This window comes from Aquarana catesbeiana, linkage group LG03 (genome assembly GCF_042186555.1).
Source record: "Aquarana catesbeiana isolate 2022-GZ linkage group LG03, ASM4218655v1, whole genome shotgun sequence".
NCBI lineage: Eukaryota > Metazoa > Chordata > Amphibia > Anura > Ranidae > Aquarana > Aquarana catesbeiana.
In genome coordinates, this window is record NC_133326.1 from 124,770,046 (window position 1) to 124,791,552 (window position 21,507).

Below are 21,507 nucleotides of genomic sequence, written 5' to 3' on the forward strand. Positions count from 1 at the left end.
ATGTCATTCAATTTTTCCCTCCCTCCGCTGTTGCTTTCTTCCCCTCGTCCCCCTTTGTCCTTTCTCTTTAAAAATGTGCTTCATCTTCTCCTTTTCTTTCTTGAATTGCCTCCCAATATTCATGCTCTCCTTTAATTTCCTCTTTTCCATTTAATGTGGCCCTCGCAACTCTCCTGCAGCTGCGGCACCCTGCTTGTCTCCACCCCCACCTTGTCTCAGCAGTGAGCAGCAGAGAGGAGGACAGAACTCCTCTGCCAGAAACTGCAGCTGACTCCAGCCCTCCTCTGGTCCACCTCCAGACACAGCACTTTCTGCTTCCCAGCTCCACCCCCATCTTCTTAACGGCAGCAGCGCAATCAAGTGTGACACCCCTGATCTAGTGTATCTAAAACTCCCCTCACAGGTTGACAATCCTGCTATCCAAAGGTGACTTCATTGCGCCTCCATCCAGAGTGGAGATACCCTCAGACAGGAAGTGTGTTATTGGCTAGATAACCCATTAAAAATACAGGAAAAAAACTGCAGCCACCATAAACTGCAATATATTAAAATTTTCCCTTTGGAATTAATACCACTTTTATTAGCACGATGTAGAAGAGTAGTAAGCACATAGCATATTAGGGCTGTCAGAAGCTATGCTACGTAAAATCTGTTATCTTGCCGAAAAGGAAGTATGTAAGTAAAAGTGAAAGGAATTGTTTTCAAAATCTTGATGAAGCCAGTATATTTAACATGTTTCATCAAGTCTAGATATTTAAACAGCTCCTTTTTTCAATTTCTAAACTTACTGGAATCAGTACATATAACCAGGTAATAAGATGAAGTCACTGTCTAATGCATCAGATGCAGCCTGTCTCCCTCTGTTAGTCAGTTTAGGCAATGAGAGAGCCCATGACTCCAAATATCAAACCGTGAAGCCAGGACTATATGAACCTTTTGGCACTTAACACTTACAGGCACAGAGTGTTAAATGTCCAGTACAGAGGCATTTGCAAATAACTTGTCAAACCTCATAGACACATTTTCCATTCTGGCTGCGCAAAATGATTTAGCAAGGAGTATGCAAGGTATTTCCAGAATTGAAAAATATCAGCTAAAGTGTCAACTAGAGAGAGTAACCGATCTAGGACAGCACAAAGCTTGCCTTGGCCTAGCCCCCAGTAGCACTGAACATTTAGTATACTCTAGGAAGTAAAGAAGAAATAACTTTACAACACACTTTGTTTTACTTTAAACAGAAGTAATTTTCCATATCTTTAATAAATATGCGCATTTCCAGAACAAAAGAAAAGTCGTTCATGATTTTCTTGAAATGTTCAGAAACTCAGCATGATTATAAAAGGCACCATATTAATTCTGGGAGAATTTGTACAAATTCCCAAGAAGGTTCTCCCAGGCAAGCAATGCCCTTTAGAAGTTCAGTGACTTATCATGGTAGAGGCATGTATTGACCTCCATCCTTACTAAGTTCATAAACCATAGGGGGTATACTCTCCTGCATGTTAGCCCTTGTGATAGTTCATTGCACACATTATATCCTTCATGAACAAATATTTTCAGTTTATCTAAAGGAGAAGCGATCACCTGTCAAAAGTAACTGTTTATCCAGTCCGGCCAAATTATGTCTTTAAATATGAATGCTTGTTTGGCATATACTTTGAGTGACAAGCATGTCAGATTCATAGAACACCTTAGATACCCCAACTGCCAAAGCATAAAGTCTAACATTCTGCAGGTATGCTCCCATTCACAACCTGCCAGGTAAGTTATAGGGTTTTATTTCTGCTCTTCATTGCTTTCATCAGGAAAATCTTTCCTCAAGTGTACGTGTGTCCTTTGTTCCTGAGACATCTTATATAAGACATCTTGAAAATCAGAATGGCATCCGTTTCCGAAACACGCCACTGATATAAGCCCTTGAAAAAGCATATGTCATTTGTACTCCATGTTATTGGTGTTATAGTTTCCTTAATTTGATGACAAGGTATCATACTTTAGAAAAAAATGCATGTAAAGAAAAAACAAAACAACATTAAATAATCTTGATTCACTTGGTGTTGCACAACCAATGAGTGTCCAGAGATAGCACGCAGCAATGAAATGTACTGCATGCCAACACAGTTGTGAAGTTCCTTGAGTACAACCCTTTTATCGCACATATGGCCCCTCATAATAATCATAATCTTCTTTAGAAGAGAACAGATCTTAAAAATCCTTCAACATTTTTGCTTTAAAGATAATAAAAGTTTCAGAGTATAAAATGCAAGCAAGTTCATGACTGATATTAAAGAAGACCAAACTTCCCGGAGTGAAGTTTACTTCTGCTGTGCAAATGGACACAGTATTTTTTTTTTGCAACTTGGAAAGGCTGGGTCCCTTGGAGGCCTGAGTTCCATTTGTCCTGAACCAGAGAAAACGGCTGTATCATCCTCATATCCTTATATGGAAGGTACTAGAAAGGGGAAACAAGGCAAAAGTTTTATTAAGTAACTTGATATGCAAGCTGCAGCCAAAGTCTTATTATAAACTTCATTACTGGGAATGTAGTTAGGCCCCAGAATGCTTGAACAGTAGACACGGTTAGTAAGTGAAGCTGGCTATAGATTGTTTGAAATTTGTCTAGTTCAATTGAATTGTGTGGCCGAGCCTGTTCAACTGAAGTTGATCGTTAGATCACATTTTGTCGAATGGGCTTGTTGGAAAAATTTTCTCGATCAGCCAGCTGCAGCCGTAGGTCAGTGTATTCTATCCAGTTGTCAGAATACAATGTTCCTGCGGGGAATATTTCTCTATCAACCTTACTTGTGTGGATCGAGAAAACCATTCACTTTTTTCACCAGCAGGCTGAATGGAAAAAAAAAAAAACGAAATTATCTATGGCCAGCTTAAAGTGGAACTTCAGCCTATTTTTAAAATCAGAATGGCATCCTTTTCCGAAACACGCCACTGATATAAGCCCTTGAAAAAGCATTGGAATCATTTCCCCTCTCCTATAACACTAATGGATATTAAAAAAAAAAAATTGTTTAGATCTCTACATACCCTTTTTTTGTTTTTCTGCTGTGATTGCCTAGGCGAATTACATAATATGTTGACTCCTGGGATATCTACATCACAAATCCCAGGAGTCTTCATGTAGCTTTTTTTTTTCTTCTCCTGAGATCTCCATGCTTGAGGGGGAGGAGGGTGGGGGTAGCGGGGCGGAGAGGCTTGTCCAGAGGCTATAACTCAGTCAATGAGAGGGTGGAGCAGGGCGGGGGAAGCAGGGCAAAGAGGCTTGTCCAGAGGCTATAGCTCAGTCAATGAGAGGGTGGAGGAGCGCGGGGGAGGCAAGGCAAAAAGGATTGTCCAGAGGCTATAGCTCAGTCAATGAGAGGGCAGAGCAGGGCAGAGGAGGAGGGCAGAGAGGCGTGTCCAGTCCTTGAGCGGGTGGAGTAATGATCCTCCAATCACCCAACAACACTGACAGTGCGAGCACCACATGGAGCAAGAATCATCACCGTGGGGGGCAGTGGAGTGTGCACTGGCTCGGGGACAAGCACACTGCCGCCTGCATGACAGAACTCCAGAAGTTAGATCAGTTCAATGGCAGCATAGGAAATCACTACTTCTGTCACTGTGTGATCAGAACTCCAGAGTTGGGCTGTGTATATCCATAGATACATAGATACACACAGCTTGAAACCTGCCCCCCCCCCCCCTCTCTGTCCACAGAATTTGATTGACAGCAGCAGGAGAGGAGCCAATTGTTCGCACTGCTGCCTCTCTGTCTTGTGTATGCAGGGAGAGAGGAGAGAACCACTACAGATGGGCACAGTGCTGGATTGAGTGAGGACCAAGTAAGTATTGGGGGGCATACAAACACTAGACAATTTTTTACCTTAATGCAAGGAATGCATTAAAGTAAAAAAATGTCATACCTTAAAAAGAACAAATCTGTCTGGACACAAGAGCAATACACAGGGATTCATCACACCTGAATAAAAATCTGTAAGTGTAGAGATCCGTCCCCATCGCAACAGAAAAGGCTTCCCAGTAGAAGGGCATCCTGTCCAACAAAGCTTCCCCCTGTGCAAGAGCAGAAGAGGGGGAGGGGGAAGGGCAGAAATGCCCAAGAAAGAGGCAGAAGAGGGGCGAAGGAAGAGTGAGGAATAACCACCTTATTCCACAACAACCTGTGGTTAGAAAGAAGGGGAGTGGGGGGAGGAGGAGACAAAAGAGAAAGGAATTTGCCTGGGGGGAGGGAAAAAGGGGAAAAGGGAAGAAGGGCGGTTTTCCACACAATCCAGTGCACCGTGTAATCCAATCAGATTGTATGAGCAGTCATATGGATAGCTAAGAGCAGTCCAGACCCAATTGATCATTACAGACAATCCACGGGTCACAAATCTTCAATAACTTAGCATGGGTGTCCGTTAGGATAGATGTGAGCTTCTCGTGGACCATGGTCCCCATGAGCCACTGTTTGACCTCAGCAAAATTAGGAAAAGGCTTCTGCCAAGCTCTAGCTAATGTTTGTCCAGCTGCCAGGAAGACAAACCTCTGTAGCTTCCTCTGGGCTTTAGTCAAGGACAGAATAGGCTTATGCAGCAAGGCTCCCCAGGGATCACATGCCAGCAAAATGTTTAGAACTTATCTGATCAATGAGTAGCTCTGGGTCCAGAATCTTATGGCTTTGGGGCAGGACTATGGGGTCAATGGTTTAGGGGAATCCGAATAGAGTTTAAGGAGAGAGAAAACATGACAACAGATTTGAGTGTAAAGAAAGATCTCAGTGTTTACAAATGCTAATGTAAGTAGTCATCAAGCCATGCAAGATGCCATCAAGAACTCGTATGTGTATTTAGTCCCTCGCATTTTCCACCAGCGAAACTCCTCTGGGTTGTCATTAGCTGGTGGAAATTGGGGAGGGGGTCTAAGATACCGGATAAAGGCCAATGGGAGGAAATCAGATGAGCAGAGAGTCCCATAACCGCTTTGAGTGTAACAGTCGGGTCCGAAAGGTTGGGCCTATACTGAGGCGGAGTCCAAAGAAGGTTGAAAACTGGGAAAGGGGAGCAGTCAACAATTGCTATATGAACCCAGATAGGCATTTCAGTGGTAGCATGAAAAGAAACGAGTGGGCGGTGACGTAGTGTGATTTGAGATTAGGGACTGCTAAACCCCCTGACGTTTGTCTATGGTGCAAAGCTGATACAGGCAGCTGCAGCCTGCAGTGAAGCCAAATAATACAAAGCATCTTTCGCTGCTCAATACAAAGGATATTGTTCAGTATAGGGATTGGAAGGTCCCGAAAAAAATAAAGACATTTAGGCAAGTACATCATGCGAAGAGCGTGGGTCCTGCCAAACCATAAGATCTGGAAAGAGGCCCAGGAGGTAAGAAGACCTGAGAGTTCCCTAAAAAAGGAGGATAATTAGCCTGGTAAAGAGAATCGTATGACGGGGCTAGACAGGCACCCACATACAGTAAGGAAGTAGGCCATGAAAAATTACAGTTGAGGCAGATAACCAATAGCTAATCTGGGGGGAGGGAAAGGTTTCAGGCTTTGGACTTGGGATGCGTATCCAAAGTCAAAAAGGTGAGCAAAAAGGTTCAGCAAAGAAGTATGGGAGATAGAGTCGTACAAAAATATGTAGTCAGCGAACATTATTTTATAATGTTCCCGCACTAGTTCCAGGCCTCGAATGTCTGGATGACCGCGGGTGGCCACAGCCGAGGGTTAGAGCGCCAGAATAAGTAGTATTGGGGATGGGGCTTACCTGTCTGGTGCCCCTACACACTGCAAAAGGCTCAGAAGTAAAGCCAGCATATTTAAGGATTGCGGACAGGCAAGCGTAGAATGCGTAAATCCAAGAAACGAAGGTGTCGCTGAAGCCCCATCATCAGAAGGCAAAGTCCTAGCAAATGGTATCAAAAGCTTTGCGAACATCAAGGGACAATAACATGGCAGGGTGGGAGCGAGGTTTGGCTAAATGTGTGAGATGCACCACCCTGTGGATATTGTCACCTGGGCCCCGAAGGGGGATAAACCTAGCCTGATCTTTAGCAATCAGATGGCCTAGGAAAGTGTTCAGTCTAGAAACTAGGATTTTCTCTTTCTCCTCTTGAATGGAAAAAAAGATACAATGAATTATTTTCTCCTTACTACAAGAGAAGAATGTAAAAAAAATTGTTTGTGTAAAAAAAAAAAAAAAAAAAAAAAAAAAAATTTCAGATAAAAAGCTAGATCAGGGTTTCATTTGGGTCAGTGTCAGGATCTTTTAGGTCTGGTGACACTAAGCAGGGGGGAGGGGACAGGAGCGCCGGCAGGGGACCTAAGTAGAGGAGGATCTGGGCTGCTCTGTGCAAAACCATTGTATGTCATGTTTGTTATTTTAATTTAAAAAAAATTAAGCTTTACAACCACTTTAGGGGTTAACATATGGCTACTAAATGGAACTTTAACACAAATTATTTGAAATAACCATTGATTTAATTAGGCACATTACCTGAGAAAATCTGGGGCTTTCGAAATCATATTCTCAAAGTCTGCAAATGCTAATTTGCCATCACCATCCATGTCAGCCTCCTCAATAACCTTCTCACATACCAATGTCACCTCTTCCTCTTCCAATTCTTCTCGTGTCAGCTTGTTAAGAGTCTGCTCCAGATCAGACTTACAAATGAAATTATCTGTATTGAAATCTGAGCAGGAAGAAGAAAATCCACACATAAGGGCTCATCTAAGCCATACTGCGCAGCTGCTTCAAGGCATTGCACAATAGAGATCTTTCTTAGACAACCAACACATTAATGAGACCTGTCCTTGAAGACATCAATACTCAAAGACATATTACTGTCATCTACCGGCCCCCTGGACCAGTATCAGCCTTCCTTGATGACTTCTCTGCCTGGCTACCCTACTTTCTCTCTTCTGAAATCCCCACAATTATTCTTGGGGACTTCAACATCCCTGTTAACACTAACACTACTATTTCTTCTAAACTTCTCAGTCTAACCTCATCGATTGAGCTGAAGCAATGGATACAGGCTCCTACCCACTCCAACGGCAACACCCTTGTGACCTTGTCTTCTCCTATCTGTGCACTCCGTGCAACCTTTCCAACAATCCACTCCCACTCTCTGATCACCACCTTATTAGTTTTGCTCTTTCCCTGTCTTCCACCTCTTCTCCCTCCAACCGCCTAACAGTTACGTGTAGAAACCTCTATGACAAAATCTCACCTCTGTCCTGCCCCAACCTAGCTACTTTCATCTACAACAGCTCACTATCTTCCTCCCTAGACAAGCTTGCCCCCCTCAGTACATGCAGAATTAGGCCCCGACTGCTACAACCCTGGCAAACAGATGACACCAGAAGTCTCAGAAAACGTAGCCGCGCTCTTGAGCGCCTGTGGCATAAGACTAAGACCCAGGAAGATTTCACACAATATAAATCTGCCCTCCTAAAATACTATTCCTGCCTTCACACTGCCAAACAGACCTACTTTATCACACTCATTAACACCTTCTCATCCAGTCCACGTCAACTCTTCTCTACCTTCAACACTCTACTCTGTCCTCCACTGCTCCACCCACCAACTCACTCACTGCCCAGGAGATTGCCAATCACTTCAAAACTAAGATTGATACAACTCATGAGGAGATTGCCAATGCGCAAAAACCTCCCCCATGCAACACCCCATGTCCACAGATACAATCATTACTTCCCTCATTCAACCCTGCTACTATTACTGAGGTTGCGAAACTTTTATCTAACACTCATCTAACCACTTGCCCCCTGGATCCTGTTCCCTCGCAAATGCTACGCTCACCCTCTGACTCGATTCTACACTCTCTAACTCACATTTTCAACCTCTCCCTCTCTTGTGGCATCTTCCCAAACTCTCTAAAACATGCACTAGTCACCCCCATACTTAAAAAGCCCTCACTGGACCCCACCAATCTCAACAACTTATGTCCCATCTCCTTACTCTCCTTCTCCTCCAAACTTCTTGAAAGACTGGTCTACAACCGACTAAGCGATCATCTGACCATGAATAAACTTCTTGATCCCCTTCAGTCCGGTTTTCGCCCTCAACAATCCACAGAAACTGCTCTCCTTAAACTCTCAGATGACCTACTAATGGCTAACACCAGTGGACACTATTCTGTACTACTTCTCCTGGATCTCTCTGCTGCCTTTGACACAGTGGACCACCCCCTCCTCCTCAAAAAACTCCACTCATTTGGTCACCGTGACTGTACTCTTCGCTGGTTCTCATCCTACCTATCACACCGCTCCTTCAGTGTCACTTACAACTCTACTTCCTCCTCTTCCTTTCTCCGTTGGGGTCCCCCAAGGTTCTGTTCTTGGACCTCTCCTTTTCTCAATCTACACCACCTCCTTGGGTCAGTTGATTGCCTCCCACGGCTTTAAATATCATCTCTACGCTGATGACACCCAAATCTATCTCTCCACCCCCCAGCTCTCTCCATCTGTCTCCTCACGCATTCCCAACTTACTAGCAGACATATCAGCCTGGATGTCACATCACTTCCTCAAACTCAACCTATCCAAAACCGAGCTCATGATATTTCCCCCCTCAGGTGCCACTTCCCCTGATCTCCCTGTCAATATCAACGGCTCAACTATCAACCCATCTCCCCACGCCAAGGTCATAGGTGTAATCCTGGACTCTGAACTAACCTTTCGACCCCGCATTCTATCACTATCCAATGCTTGCCGCCTCAATCTCCGCAACATCTCCAAGATACGCCCCTTCCTAACCAATGTCACCACAAAGCTTCTAATCCACTCCCTGGTCATCTCCCGCCTCGACTACTGCAACTCCCTCCTCAATGGTTTACCTCTAAATAGGCTACCCCCACTTCAGTCCATCATGAACGCTGCTGCCAGGCTCATCCACCTCACAAACCGCTCAGCGTCTGCTACACCCCTCTGCCAATCCCTTCATTGGCTGCCACTCAGTCACCAAATTAAATTCAAGATACTAACTATAACTTACAAAGCCATCCACAACCTGGCCCCAAGCTACATCTCTAACCTAGTCACAAAATACCAACCTAATCGTTCTCTTCGCTCCTCCCAAGACCTCCTGCTCTCAAACTCCCTTGTCACCTCATCCCATGCTCACCTTCAGGACTTCTCCAGAGCCTCCCCCATCCTCTGGAACGCTCTACCCCAATCCGTCCCATTTTCTCCTACTCCAATTTCAGACGATCCCTGAAAACTCATCTCTTCAGAGAAGCCTATCTGGCCCCCACCTAACAACTGTACATTTATCTTCTCAATCAACACATCACCCATAGTTATTACCTCTTGTATCTCTTGACCTTCCCTCTTAGATTGTAAGCTCTAAGGAGCAGGGCCCTCTGATTCCTACTGTATTAAAGTGTATTGTATTTGTACTGTCTACCCTCAAGTTGTAAAGCGCTACGTAAACTGTTGGCGCTATATAAATCCTGTATAATAATAATAATAATAATAATAATAATATTACAAGCACATGGGCACTTTGTTCTGATAAAAAAAAGAAAAAGAATAGCAAAACGTATATTCATCTTTGATATCTGTAAATGTTTAAAAATGTACGCAACAGGGTTGATTTACTAAAGGCAAAAAGACTGTTCATTTTGCAAGGGAATTTTCACCAAAGCTTAGTAAATAGGGTGAAGCTCTACTGACTGCCATCACCATCGCCATTATCTGCAAGCAAAAATTTCTATTTTTCTTATTTTCCTCATATGTGAGTGTGCATTCTTTGCAAAGTGAAATGTCACCATATTCACTAAGCTCTGAGGAAAACTCCCTTGCAATGTGCAAGAACTATAGGCAAAACTTTTTTTTTTCATTTTGGATAGAGTAAGAAAAGAAAAGGTTATAACTCTTGTCAATTTTTTTTTTTTTTTTTTGCCATCTGTGTCCCATTGGGGAGATTTGCCTTAATTTCCTGTCCCATAGCCAAAACAGAAAGTGAGAGGAAATCCCGGCATATTAAAGGAATCCTTTGGGGGTCCCCAGGTCACTAGAACTAATGTCCCCATTGAAAGGTTCCCCCTCTATTACTTTTCTGGGAACAACTCAAAATGTTGGATTTTCAATTATAATAATAAACAGGCAAATAGGGTGAATGCCCCTAATGGGAGACAGCAATAAAAACCTAATAGGTGTTTTAAAGGAGAAGTATGGGAATGCTTTTTGATTTAAAATCATACTCACCTAGGAGGATGCTGCATCCATCCCCCGCCGGCTCTAACACTGAGAACTGAGCAAACACCAACAATCGCTCAGTTCTCAGGCTGAGCCTGGACCAGCTCTGTGATGCCAGCCGACATGGTTTTCAGCTCGGTCTGCTGAAAATGGGTCACAGGAGTGCAGAACAAACTGCACTCCTGTGATCCACAGGAGAAGTACAGCCAAACGAGCTTTGGCTGTACTTATTCTTTAAAGTGGATGTAAACTCTCACATATACCCAGTGAAGTGAATAGCCTCAGATGATACACGGGAATGAAACAAATCTCCCTACATATGCTTTACATGTATATCTGCTGTGCACAGAACGTAAATGGGAGGGACTGGTTCATTATAATCACCTGGTGCACTGTTAATGTTATGATGAAAAAAGATGCAGTGTCTGCATTCCTTTAGAAGTATTTAACCCTTTTAGAGTATCTCACCAAAACAAAAACTCCTACTACAGGGGATAGCTAAAACTTGACTTGTATTTTGATGCAGACTTCCAATGAGCCAATTACGCAGGCAGGAAATTACATTTCTGAGGGTTTTCTGTATACAGTGTACAGAACACCTTCAGGTTGCCTTATTGCATTGAATTTTACTGAAGATTACAGGGTCTGCAGATTGAAAAACAAAAGAAAATTTCTAATAACATTAATTTGCAATATAGCTTATGTAGCAATTGCGTAAACTATATATATTTTTTTCAATTGCTATATTTTTTCACAAGAGTGGAGTTATACTTTTAGAGAAAGTAGGTTGAACATACAGACCAGAATCGATGGACAGACAGGTAGAAAAAGAGAGACCAGTGGCGTCACTAAGGTTGGCGTCACCTGGTGCAGTATAACTTGGTGTCACCCCCCCCCCCCCGGTTCTCTCTTTTCTTGTCTAGCCTTCCACAGAGCCCTGCAGGGCACTGGGCAGGCTAGTTTCAGGCTGGCAGCGCACGGTCATGATGTGCACCCCCTGTAAATGATTTGGTCGGTGTTGGGTCACCATTGCGGTCGGATATCACTTCCTACTTGATGGTGTCACCCCTGTGGTGGGTATCACCCGGTGTGCGGTCCGCACCCCTATAGCAACGCCACTGATCCAAACATGAAAAGACAAACAAAAAATAAATAAATAGAGAGGGGGATAGAAACTGAAAGAGTGCAAAAGATGGACACAAAGAGAGAAAGAGAAGGAGACAAGGAATGAAGGAGAGGAAGACAGAGGGAAGAAAGAGACAAAGTACTTTGCTCTTCATCTCCCCTAGAAGGCTGCCTATAAATCCCCACCCTTATTTACAGGGTTTGTTGGAAGGTCTGCTATAAAACATTGCACATGCCCTTGTATTTATTACATAACTTTTACCATAGATTTTAAAGGCATAGATTGCTTTCAGCTCACGGGGAGCCATTTCACTCATCACAGAGAACATATCTACAAAGTCATTGAAGCTGAGATGGCCATCCCCATCTTCTGAGAATGCCTGCACAATTCTCTCCTTGAAAGGGTTTTCCTGGAAAAAGAGAAAGAGGTCATTTTAGTTGTGTCATTGTGATGTATGACATCATCTTATTGCAACCTAATAATTGTGACATTCTTCTATAGAGAGGCAGCAGAACAAGCTAACAGCATGTCACAAATTGAAACAAGAAAAATGAGTTAGGATGGGTGATGGTGACCAGAAGACAAAAGATTTTTACAGTAATTATTCCGCTGTCTTGCAGGCACAGTCTATAGATTACAAAACTAAGGCCCATGCTGCCTTGAATGTATGCCATACGATCTCCCTATTCAGGTCAACAGTGAAATCTGAAATGTACTCTTTGTGGGGTAGATCGTACAATGTGGCATTTTTGCATTCCTAGCACCCAAATTTAGCTAAAATATTGCACATGCAATTTTTTTTTAATATGCACTATATATATATATATATATATATATATATATATATATATATATATATATATATATATATATACATACTATATTACCAAAAGTATTGGGACGCCTGACTTTACACGCACATGAGCTTTAATGGTATCCCAGTCTTAGTCCATGAGGTTCAATATTGAGTTGGCCCAACCTTTGCAGCTATAACAGCTTCAACTCTTCTGGGAAGGCTGTCCACAAGGTTTAGGAGTGTGTCTATGGGAATGTTTGACCATTCTTCCAGAAGCGCATTTGTGAGGTCAGGCACTGATGTTGGACGAGAAGGCCTGGCTTGCGGTCTCTGCTCTAATTCATCCCAAAGGTGTTCTATCAGGTTGAGGTCAGGATAAGACTTGAATGCCATTAAAATTCATGTACATGTAAAGGCAGGCATCCCAATACTATATACATACATACTATTTATATTTACTGAAATATCTGTTATAGTTCTTCACCATGTAGCCAAGGGCAACAAAGTTTGAAAGTTTGAAGCTTTGCTATAAACTTGTGATATCTGATTGGCCACTACAGGCTTCTATACTTTCCACCGGCTTTGTAAAAAAGCCTGATAGTGCCTTTGCCACCCTTTTGTATAGATTACTACACAAAACCTGTTCACTATAGTTTTCCAGAGCTGCGGTCACATGTTTTTGGTTTTGCTTCATAAAATGCATTACATGAAACACTAGTGTTTATGTTTCCAGCTGCTGTTTTTCAAGTGTCAGCAAAGTGATTCTTAATATACACAATTGACTGCATATTTATCATCAGATGACATTACGCTTTTCATCCATAAATTGATTAGTCAAATAGGAAATGGGCTAATCAATACCCCATAACCTTTATTTTAACTTCTCTTGAGTTAATTTTCTCCTTGACTAACCACAAAATCTCCACATGGCTTTTTTTAATTATGAAAATATAACTCAACACTAATACAGTAGAAGAATTTGAAAAGACAAAAAAGACAAAGCAAAACTAAAGCATGTGGGCCACACTGGGAGCAATGTACGGGCTGCTGGTGACTAGTGGCAGTAGACCCCAGTGCTGGTTCTCCCCCATGCGCTGGTCAGTTCCCCCTAAAAATCCTATCTTCAATGAAAGAAATACTTGTAGTATCAGGAAGGCCAATGCATGCATCTTCAAGATTTTTTCAGGAGTGCAGGTACGCTTACTGTGACAGGCAAAATGTTGTTCGAAGCCTATTCATGCCTGGAAAAACGTCCACTTATCTATATGTTACAGTTAACATAGCACTCCCCTAGAGATACAAAGAAACTCACAGAAGAATCTGCTGTACCTTGGGGTATTGACTATATGATTATGGGGGTGATGGCCGTCCTGTCCTGGTGAATGAAGCTATTCAGAATGTTGGAAGGTTTCTCCTGAACTCTGGCCTTTAGAGTGGATTAATGATTCCATAAATGCCATGATGTGCATAATATCCACCAGATGGAAATTTAGATATATATTCTCTAACCACTTGCCGACCACCTAACTGTAAGTGTACGTCATTAGTTTGACATTAAATACAAGGGGTATGGCTGCAGCTAGATGCCATAACCCCCCGGTATCTTTTCTTTTCCTTAGCAGGCTGGCTTTCCAATAAAAGTGATCCCAGCAGCGGAATCGCCACAGGATCACTTTTATAACCAGCGGGAGGGGTGGGGGCACCAGGTGGTTCCCAGGCTAACATTACTGATGGCTGAGCCTGGGAACCATCCAGCGTCGCGCTGCATTTTTGCATAGAGATTAGTGATGGCAAGATGGCCACCACTCATCTCTATGCCCTTGGAGGAATGGAGCAATATTGACGTCTCTTCCGGTTCTCGAGCAATGTAAACATGTTTTTTTATCTTAAAGCAAAAGATAACATTTTTTTTTGTCTTCTGCTTTTTATAGGAGAGATTTGGGGTCTGTTAGACCTCAGATCTCTCTGTAAAGAGGAACTATCATGCTGTAATAAAAGTGATCAAAAACATTTTTTGAAAGGGACAGTGTAAAAATTAAAAAAATGTAATAATAAATATATATATATTTTTTTTTAAGGGGCCCTGTATCACCGCGAACGTATGAGCGACAGAAATAATTCTAGAAGTAGACCTCCTCTGTAACTCTAAACTAGTAATCTGTAGAAATTTTTAAAGCTTCGCCTATGGAGATTTTTAAAAAAACGTAATTTGGCACCATTCCACGAGTGTGCGCAATTTTAAAGCATGACATGTTAGGTATCTATTTACTCGGCATAACATAATCTTTCATATTATACAAAAAAATCAGGGTATATATTATTTTATTTTTTTTAAATTAATTAAAGTGGATTTTTTCCCAAAAAATTCCGTTAAAAAAAACGCTGCGCGAAAATTGTGTGACATAAAAAATTCTAAGGACCGCCATTTTTTTCTCCAGGGTCTCTGCTAAAAAATATATATATATCATTTTTTGGGATTCTAAGTAATTGTCTAGCAAAAAATGCTGTTTTTAATATTGTAAGCAACAAATGTCAGAAAAAGGCCCGCTCAGTAAGTGGCTAATATGTCAGATAGAAAAAGTGTTGCTATAACAGCTTCAACTCTTCTGGGAAGGCTGTCCATAAGGTTTAGGAGTGTGTCTATGGGAATGTTTGACCATTCTCCCAGAAGTGCATTTGTGAGGTTAGGCACTGATGTTGGATGAGAAGGCCTGGCTCGCAGTCTCCACTCTAATTCATCCCAAAGGTGTTCTATCGGGTTGAGGTCAGGACTCTGTGCAGGCCAGTCAAGTTCCTCCACCCCAAACTCACTCATCCATGTCTTTATGGACCTTGCAATGACAGCGCAGCACAAAATCCAGGAAACTCCTAGTGCATCCCGGAATAAGTTTTAAATTTCTTGGTTCAAACCTGATTATCCATGCATTGCTGAGGAGATAAAAGGACAAACACATATCCATGACTTTTGGAGTCATGGAAACCCAATCATCTTTAAGGGGTCTATTCATAAATAAATTGCTGTGTGAATGTCTCAAGCAATCTCTCAGCCGTCACAAATAATCCCCATAATTTGTGTAATATGTTTACTTCCTATGATCATTAGCATCTAGTAGGCACATTATATAAAATCTGACTTTAACAGACAGTAAGTACCAGTTTACACAGGGGCAGCCCGACTTGCAGCGTGGCTTTGCAAGGCGATCTGCACACGACTTCAGCGGCGGCTTGCAAAATGACTTCTGTATAGAAGTCAATGCAAGTCGCCTTGAAGTCGTCCCAAAGTAGTACAGGAACCTCTTTCTAAGTCGGTGTAACTTGAGTCACTCCTATTAGAACAGTGCCATAGTACCGAGCGGAGTGTGACTTGTCAGGCGGCTAAGTCGCCTGACCAGTCGCCCCTGTGTGAACCGGCACTAAGAGTAAAATGTGAAATGCAATGTGTTGCTGCATTGACACTTATTTATCATGAGATATTTATGAAAGTCTGTAATTCTACCTTTCCCTGAGTATGAAATGCAAGGCTCCATAATTTTAGGTGAAATACCCAACTTTCTAATAAAGCAAATGACCTTATAATTTTTACCTACACATCATTGGCCTAACAATTATACAGTATATTTAAAAATGTAACTTTTTGCTCAATTGATGGTAGCTAATATGATCTTTTGTTGCATAACTCACCATAAGCTCAGGCATATTAATGATAAGTTGAATGGGCACTTTGACATCTGGATTATCTGTATAATCCATAGGCACAATATTGGGAGCCAGATCATAGAATATCCCGTGTAACCTGTAAGAAACCACAAAAACCCAATGTATTTCATTTAGTATCAAACAGTGAACAATACTAAATATTCACTTACTTACCGATAAATCCTGAAAAGTGATTAGTAATTGCAACTCCAGTACTAGAAATTATTTATTATTATTCATTGTTGTTAGAAGGCTATAAGTATTGGAGACAAATACCACAAGTCATATTTCTTTATGTTTCACCTAAACAGTGCTATATATCTTACACAACAGAACCCATGTCTGAAGTCTACTTAACTAGCCACCCTTCCGGAAGATGTCAATACCAACAAACTGCTGTCAATTAACCTCTGTCATCCACTAGCTGTCTCTGTAACATGTCCTTGAAAAAATACTATCATTTGTCAGAAAAAAATGACCAATAGCCACCAAGTTCCTACATGTTTTGGAAATGTATATGACATCAATTCATACATGGTAATATTATTTTGTTGAAATCATCAAAAAAAGAAACCTTTCAACAAAAACTGAAAATCTCCCAGCTACTAATGAATATTTTCCATTCTTGGGCAAGCTTCAGTGGAAGGTCTTTATTTTATTTAAATCATTACCTTTTACAGTGTCCCCCTTTAAAGTGAAACTGTAGTCGATTGTAAATTTTTAAAAATCAACACCCTGAAAAAGTGGTTCAGATACATACTAAGATCACATCAAACACACTTGCACTAACCCCAGAAGTTACTTCTGATGTTCCCTGGATGTTCCCTGGATCAGTGTCAGCAGCCAAGAGATCACTACTTACCATAGATTTTTTTTTATATGCACAGCTAGAGCATTAATTCCAAGACACTGGCATCCGCCCAAAGTGCCCAGAATTAGGGAAGGGATAGTCATACTATGCCATATGATGAAGGTGAAAGAACCAACTGCCCAACAACAAAACAGGCACGATTCTATTCAAACCAAATGGACCTCTTGGATCCTTTACATAGACATTGATAACTTCAAAACTCTAGCATCTTTCGTTAGTGGAACAAACCGTTCTTATTGAGCACTTACTGGAGTGATTTGGGGGTATCTCTCCCTCACTGTGACTTTACCCCACACAACTATGCCTCTATCATTCTTTCTCTCTTCTGTTTACTCTTCTACTGCACTCCTTTTTATGTTTATTCTGTTTTATTCGAATTTTTTGCAAATATAACAGTCAACAAAATGTGGAGTGTACTCAAAGGGTGTGGACAAGGCAAACAGAGCACTTACAATCTGTTTCCACACATGTAGGCAATACATAACAGCGGTACAAACAATAACCTAAAGAATACGAGTATTAAAGTATGATAGGTAAGAAGACCCTAGTCTCAAAGGTATCAGAACATAGACTAGGAGCATTAATACATACTATTCAATAACACAAAAAAAACATAACACCTTCCTGCAAAAACATAGTAAGTGCTGGGAGAGTGCTAGAGAGCAGCAAGGTATCAAAAAGAAAGAGCACATCCCAGGCTCTACTCAGCAACATCCTGAAAGAGAGTACGTATAGAAGTAGAATGTAGGATAGAGAGAGGTGGGAAAAAAAAGGGGGTGGAGGGGAACCTCAGGCATTGACAGGACCAAAAAGAAGGCAACCCACTTCCTGAGAGAAGGGATGTACAAGGTCAAACCGTAGACTAGAGGATGTAAATGTATGAAAATGATAGAAATAGGTGTGTGTGATTTATCCTCATCCAGTGCTATCATACTTTCTAAATATTCAATCAGATTAATTTCACAAGCCCAAGCGGCCAAGGTAGGTGGGTCATTTTGACGCCAGCACCAGGCAATAACAGAACGACCCACGGTTAAAAAGTGTCTAATCAGACTTTTTTTGATCTGTTTGTAGGAGCCCAGCAACAAACATAGAACAGTAAGCTGGGGTAGGTTGGAAAGAAGAAAGAAATGGCTGTACATCCAGAACCTCCGATTGCCTTTTATTTTGCTTCACAAAGATAACACCAAAGACACCAAACTGTGGTCACGTAGACGCGTTTCACACATACATTTTTGCTTAATCAATAATACGCCACACACTGCATCAAATTGGCCTGCATAACTGTCGTCCCAGAAAGAAGCCTCTTCTAAAGATGATGCTCAGGAAAGCCCGCAAACAGTTTGCTGAAGACAAGTAGACTAAGGACATGGATTACTGGAACCATGTCCTGTGGTCTGATTAGAGCAAGATAAACTTATTTGATTCAGATGGTACCAAGCGTGTGTGGCGGGAACCAGGTGAGGAGTACAAAGACAAGTGTGTCTTGCCTGCAGTCAAGCATGGTGCTGAAAGTGTCATGGTCTGGGGCTGCATGTGTGCTGCCAGCACTGGGGAGCTACAGTTCATTGAGGGAACCATGAATGCCAACATGTACTGTGACATACTGAAGCAGAGCATGATCCCCTCCCTTTGGAGATTGGGCCGCAGGGCAGTATTCCAACATGATAACGACCCCAAATACACCTCCAAGACAACCACTGCCTTGCTAAAGAAGCTGAGGGTAAAGGAGATGGACTAGCCAAGCATGTATCCAGACCTAAACCCTATTGACCATCTGTGGGGTATCCTCAAACAGAAGGTGGAGGAGCGCAGGGTCTCTAACATCCACCAGCTCCATGATGTCGTCATGGAGGAGTGGAAGAGGACTCCAGTGGCAACCTGTGAAGCTCTGGTGAACTCCATGCCCAAGAGGGTTAAGGCAGTGCTGGAAAATAATGATGGCCACACAAAACATTGACACTTTGGGCCCAATTTGGACATTCTAACTTAGGGGTGTACTCACTTTTTTGCCAGCAGTTTAGACTGATTACTTAGATTAATGGCTGTGTGTTATTTTGAGGGGACAGCAAATTTACACTGTTATACAAGCTGTACACTCACTACTTTACATTGTAGCAAAGTGTCATTTCTTCAGTGTTGTCACATGAAAAGATATAATAAAATATTTACAAAAATGCCAGGGGTGGACTCGTCACTTTTGTGAGATACTGTGTATATATATTTATATATATATATATATATATATATATATATATACATACACACACAGATGCCTACCTCAATGCACAGTTTAATTGGGCAACTATGTGGCAAATGAGGTTTAATGTTGATAAATGTAAAGTTGTGCACTTGGGGGCTAAGAATATGCATGCATCATACATACTAGGGGGAGTATAACTGGGGGAATCCATAGTGGAGAGGAATCTGAAGGTTTTGGTAAGCTTAATAATAGCATGCAATGCCAAGCTGCGGTTTCCAAAGCGAGCAAAGTCCTTTCCTATATTAAGAGAGCTATGGACTCCAGAGAGAGAGAGTTATCATATTGCCCCTGTACAAATCATTAGTAAGATCTCATCTGGAATATGCAGTTCAGTTTTGGGCACCAGTTCTCAAAAAGGATATCGGGGAACTGGAGAAAATGTAGAGAAGGGCAACCAAACTGATAAGAGGCATGGAGGAGTTCAGCTATGAGGAAAGATTAGAGGAACTGAATTTATTCTCTCTTGAGAAGAGAAAATAGGGGGGATATGATCAACATGTACAAATGCATAAAGGGTCCATACAGTGAACTTGGTGTTGAGTTATTCACTTAAAGGTCATCACAGAGCATATGGGGGCACTCTTTACATCTAGTGGAAAAGAGAATTTATCTCCAAATACGGAAAGGCTTCTTCACAGTAAGAGCTGAGAAAATGTGGAATAGACTCACTCCAGAGCTGGTTCTGTCCAGCTCAGTAGATTGTTTTAAAAAAAGGCATGGATTCTTTTCTAAATGTACATAATATCACTGGATACTAACATTTATAGGTAAAGTAAATCCAGGGAATATCCAATTATCTCTCGGGGGATCGGGAAGGAATTTTTCTCCCTTCTGTAGCAAATTGAATCATGTTTTGCTGGGGTTTTTCGCCTTCCTCTAGATCAACTGTGGGTATAGGATACAGGGTCAATAGTGGGTATAAAGGCAAAATAAAAGTCCTGCCTGAAGGCAGGCACATGAGATGCTTCTTTTTACCTTTATTAGCCAGTGTGTGCCCTCAGTGACCACTGATACTGTCTAAATGGATTTGAATAATGGCAGGGTTTAGCTATAAAGTCAGGTGAAAAAGTTAAACTAAATCTGAGGGGGCACAGTGGAAGTTTAAAGGACCTGGGTCTTGAGTGATCGTGTCATACTTTGTAATTAGCCCAGAACAAATATAATTAAATAGATGCCTCTACCACAGCTATGATTAACAAAAGCTTTTAGAAAACCCTAGACTACACTATAGGACGGGAATTCTAACATTGGCCAGACAGTAACAGGCCAAGGCTTTAGGCCCAGTACAAAATATATGAATGCACCGCCATCCACCTAATGCAGACAGCCCTACTACAATGTGTGGCTTTGTTCACAGAATACTTCCCCTTGCTACCTTGTTTAATGCTTTCCATAGCCCTGTTCACCATGTGCTCATTCTGATGGGGGGGGGGGGGGGCTACAACTTGAAAACCTTTAAATTGGGCTCTGCATGGGCAGACTGTTACATAAAGTCCCATTCTGAATCATGTTTCAGAAAATAACAGATCTGTACAAATTCAGTTACAGCTAGTAACAGCCCATTCAATACAAGATTGAGAAAAAAGACAGAATTATTCAGTAGCCATATGTCTTATTGACTACAGAGACAAAGGTGGATGGGAATGTATGGACGTAATTAAAAGCAAGCAGACATTCCCTTACATGCCATTTTTGAAGTCTAAACACAGATAAACTCAACCGGAAATACAGGAAGATGACCATATCTGGAGGTACATTTGGTTTTCAGGACCCATACATTATTTGCTTTTTTATGTAAGGCTTATCATTTCTGGTAGAATTTATGTTTTTTTTCTTTGTTGCTTTTGACTAATGTTTCACTTACCGAAGTATCTCTTTTCGTGTGAAGAAAGTACAATCCTAAAAGAAACAAAAGAGAAAGAGTAAAACACTTTATTAATAACCATGCAGTACAAAAACTGGCATATTTCCTGATATTTTAAAATCTAATTCTAGAGATTGCCAAGCATGATTCCATTGTTCTAAAATACTATGCATGCCCAGCCACAGAAATATTAGTAAAACAACTTCCACTTAAGATCCAATAAAGATACATTTGCAATCTAGATGAAAATATTCAAGGGAATCAAAAACAAGTTCATCTGCATCTCTACTTATTTACTTGTTGTTTTCCTGCAATTTACTGTCTTGAAGATCCTAATGTCACGTTACTGTCCTTTATACAGTGGAATCTCGGATTACGAGCATAATCCGTTCCAGGAGTATGCTCGTAATCCAAAGTACTCGCATATCAAAGCGAGTTTTCCCATTGAAGTCAATGGAAACGCAAATAATTTGTTCCGCATTGACTTCAATGGGATGCAATACCGCATGCGGCCAGAGGCGGGGGGGGGTGCCGTAGAGCCTCGGAAATGGCCAAAAAGGCCCGAGCACACTTCGGCTGACCTCGGCAAACCTCGGAAAGACTCCATTCGCGAGCCTTTCCGAGGTTTGCCGAGGTCAGCCGAACTGTCCTCAGGCCTTTCCGAACGGCTACGAT

At 41.7% G+C, this 21,507-nt stretch overlaps 1 protein-coding gene across 2 annotated transcripts in view; it reads right to left on the reverse strand.

Annotated features, from left to right (window-relative positions):
* Positions 1-1,219: 1,219 nt before the first annotated feature.
* Positions 1,220-21,507, reverse strand: part of CIB2 (calcium and integrin binding family member 2) — a 40,620-nt gene continuing 20,332 nt past the window's right edge. For both annotated transcript variants that reach the window (XM_073619168.1, XM_073619167.1), the window contains exons 3-7: positions 20,833-20,867; positions 15,820-15,931; positions 11,604-11,751; positions 6,492-6,687; positions 1,220-2,452 (exon numbers count right to left, since the gene is read on the reverse strand). In XM_073619168.1, coding sequence (XP_073475269.1) covers positions 2,431-2,452; positions 6,492-6,687; positions 11,604-11,751; positions 15,820-15,931; positions 20,833-20,867 — 513 coding nt within the window. In that variant the 3' untranslated portion in view covers positions 1,220-2,430. The remainder of the gene's footprint in view (positions 2,453-6,491; positions 6,688-11,603; positions 11,752-15,819; positions 15,932-20,832; positions 20,868-21,507) is intronic.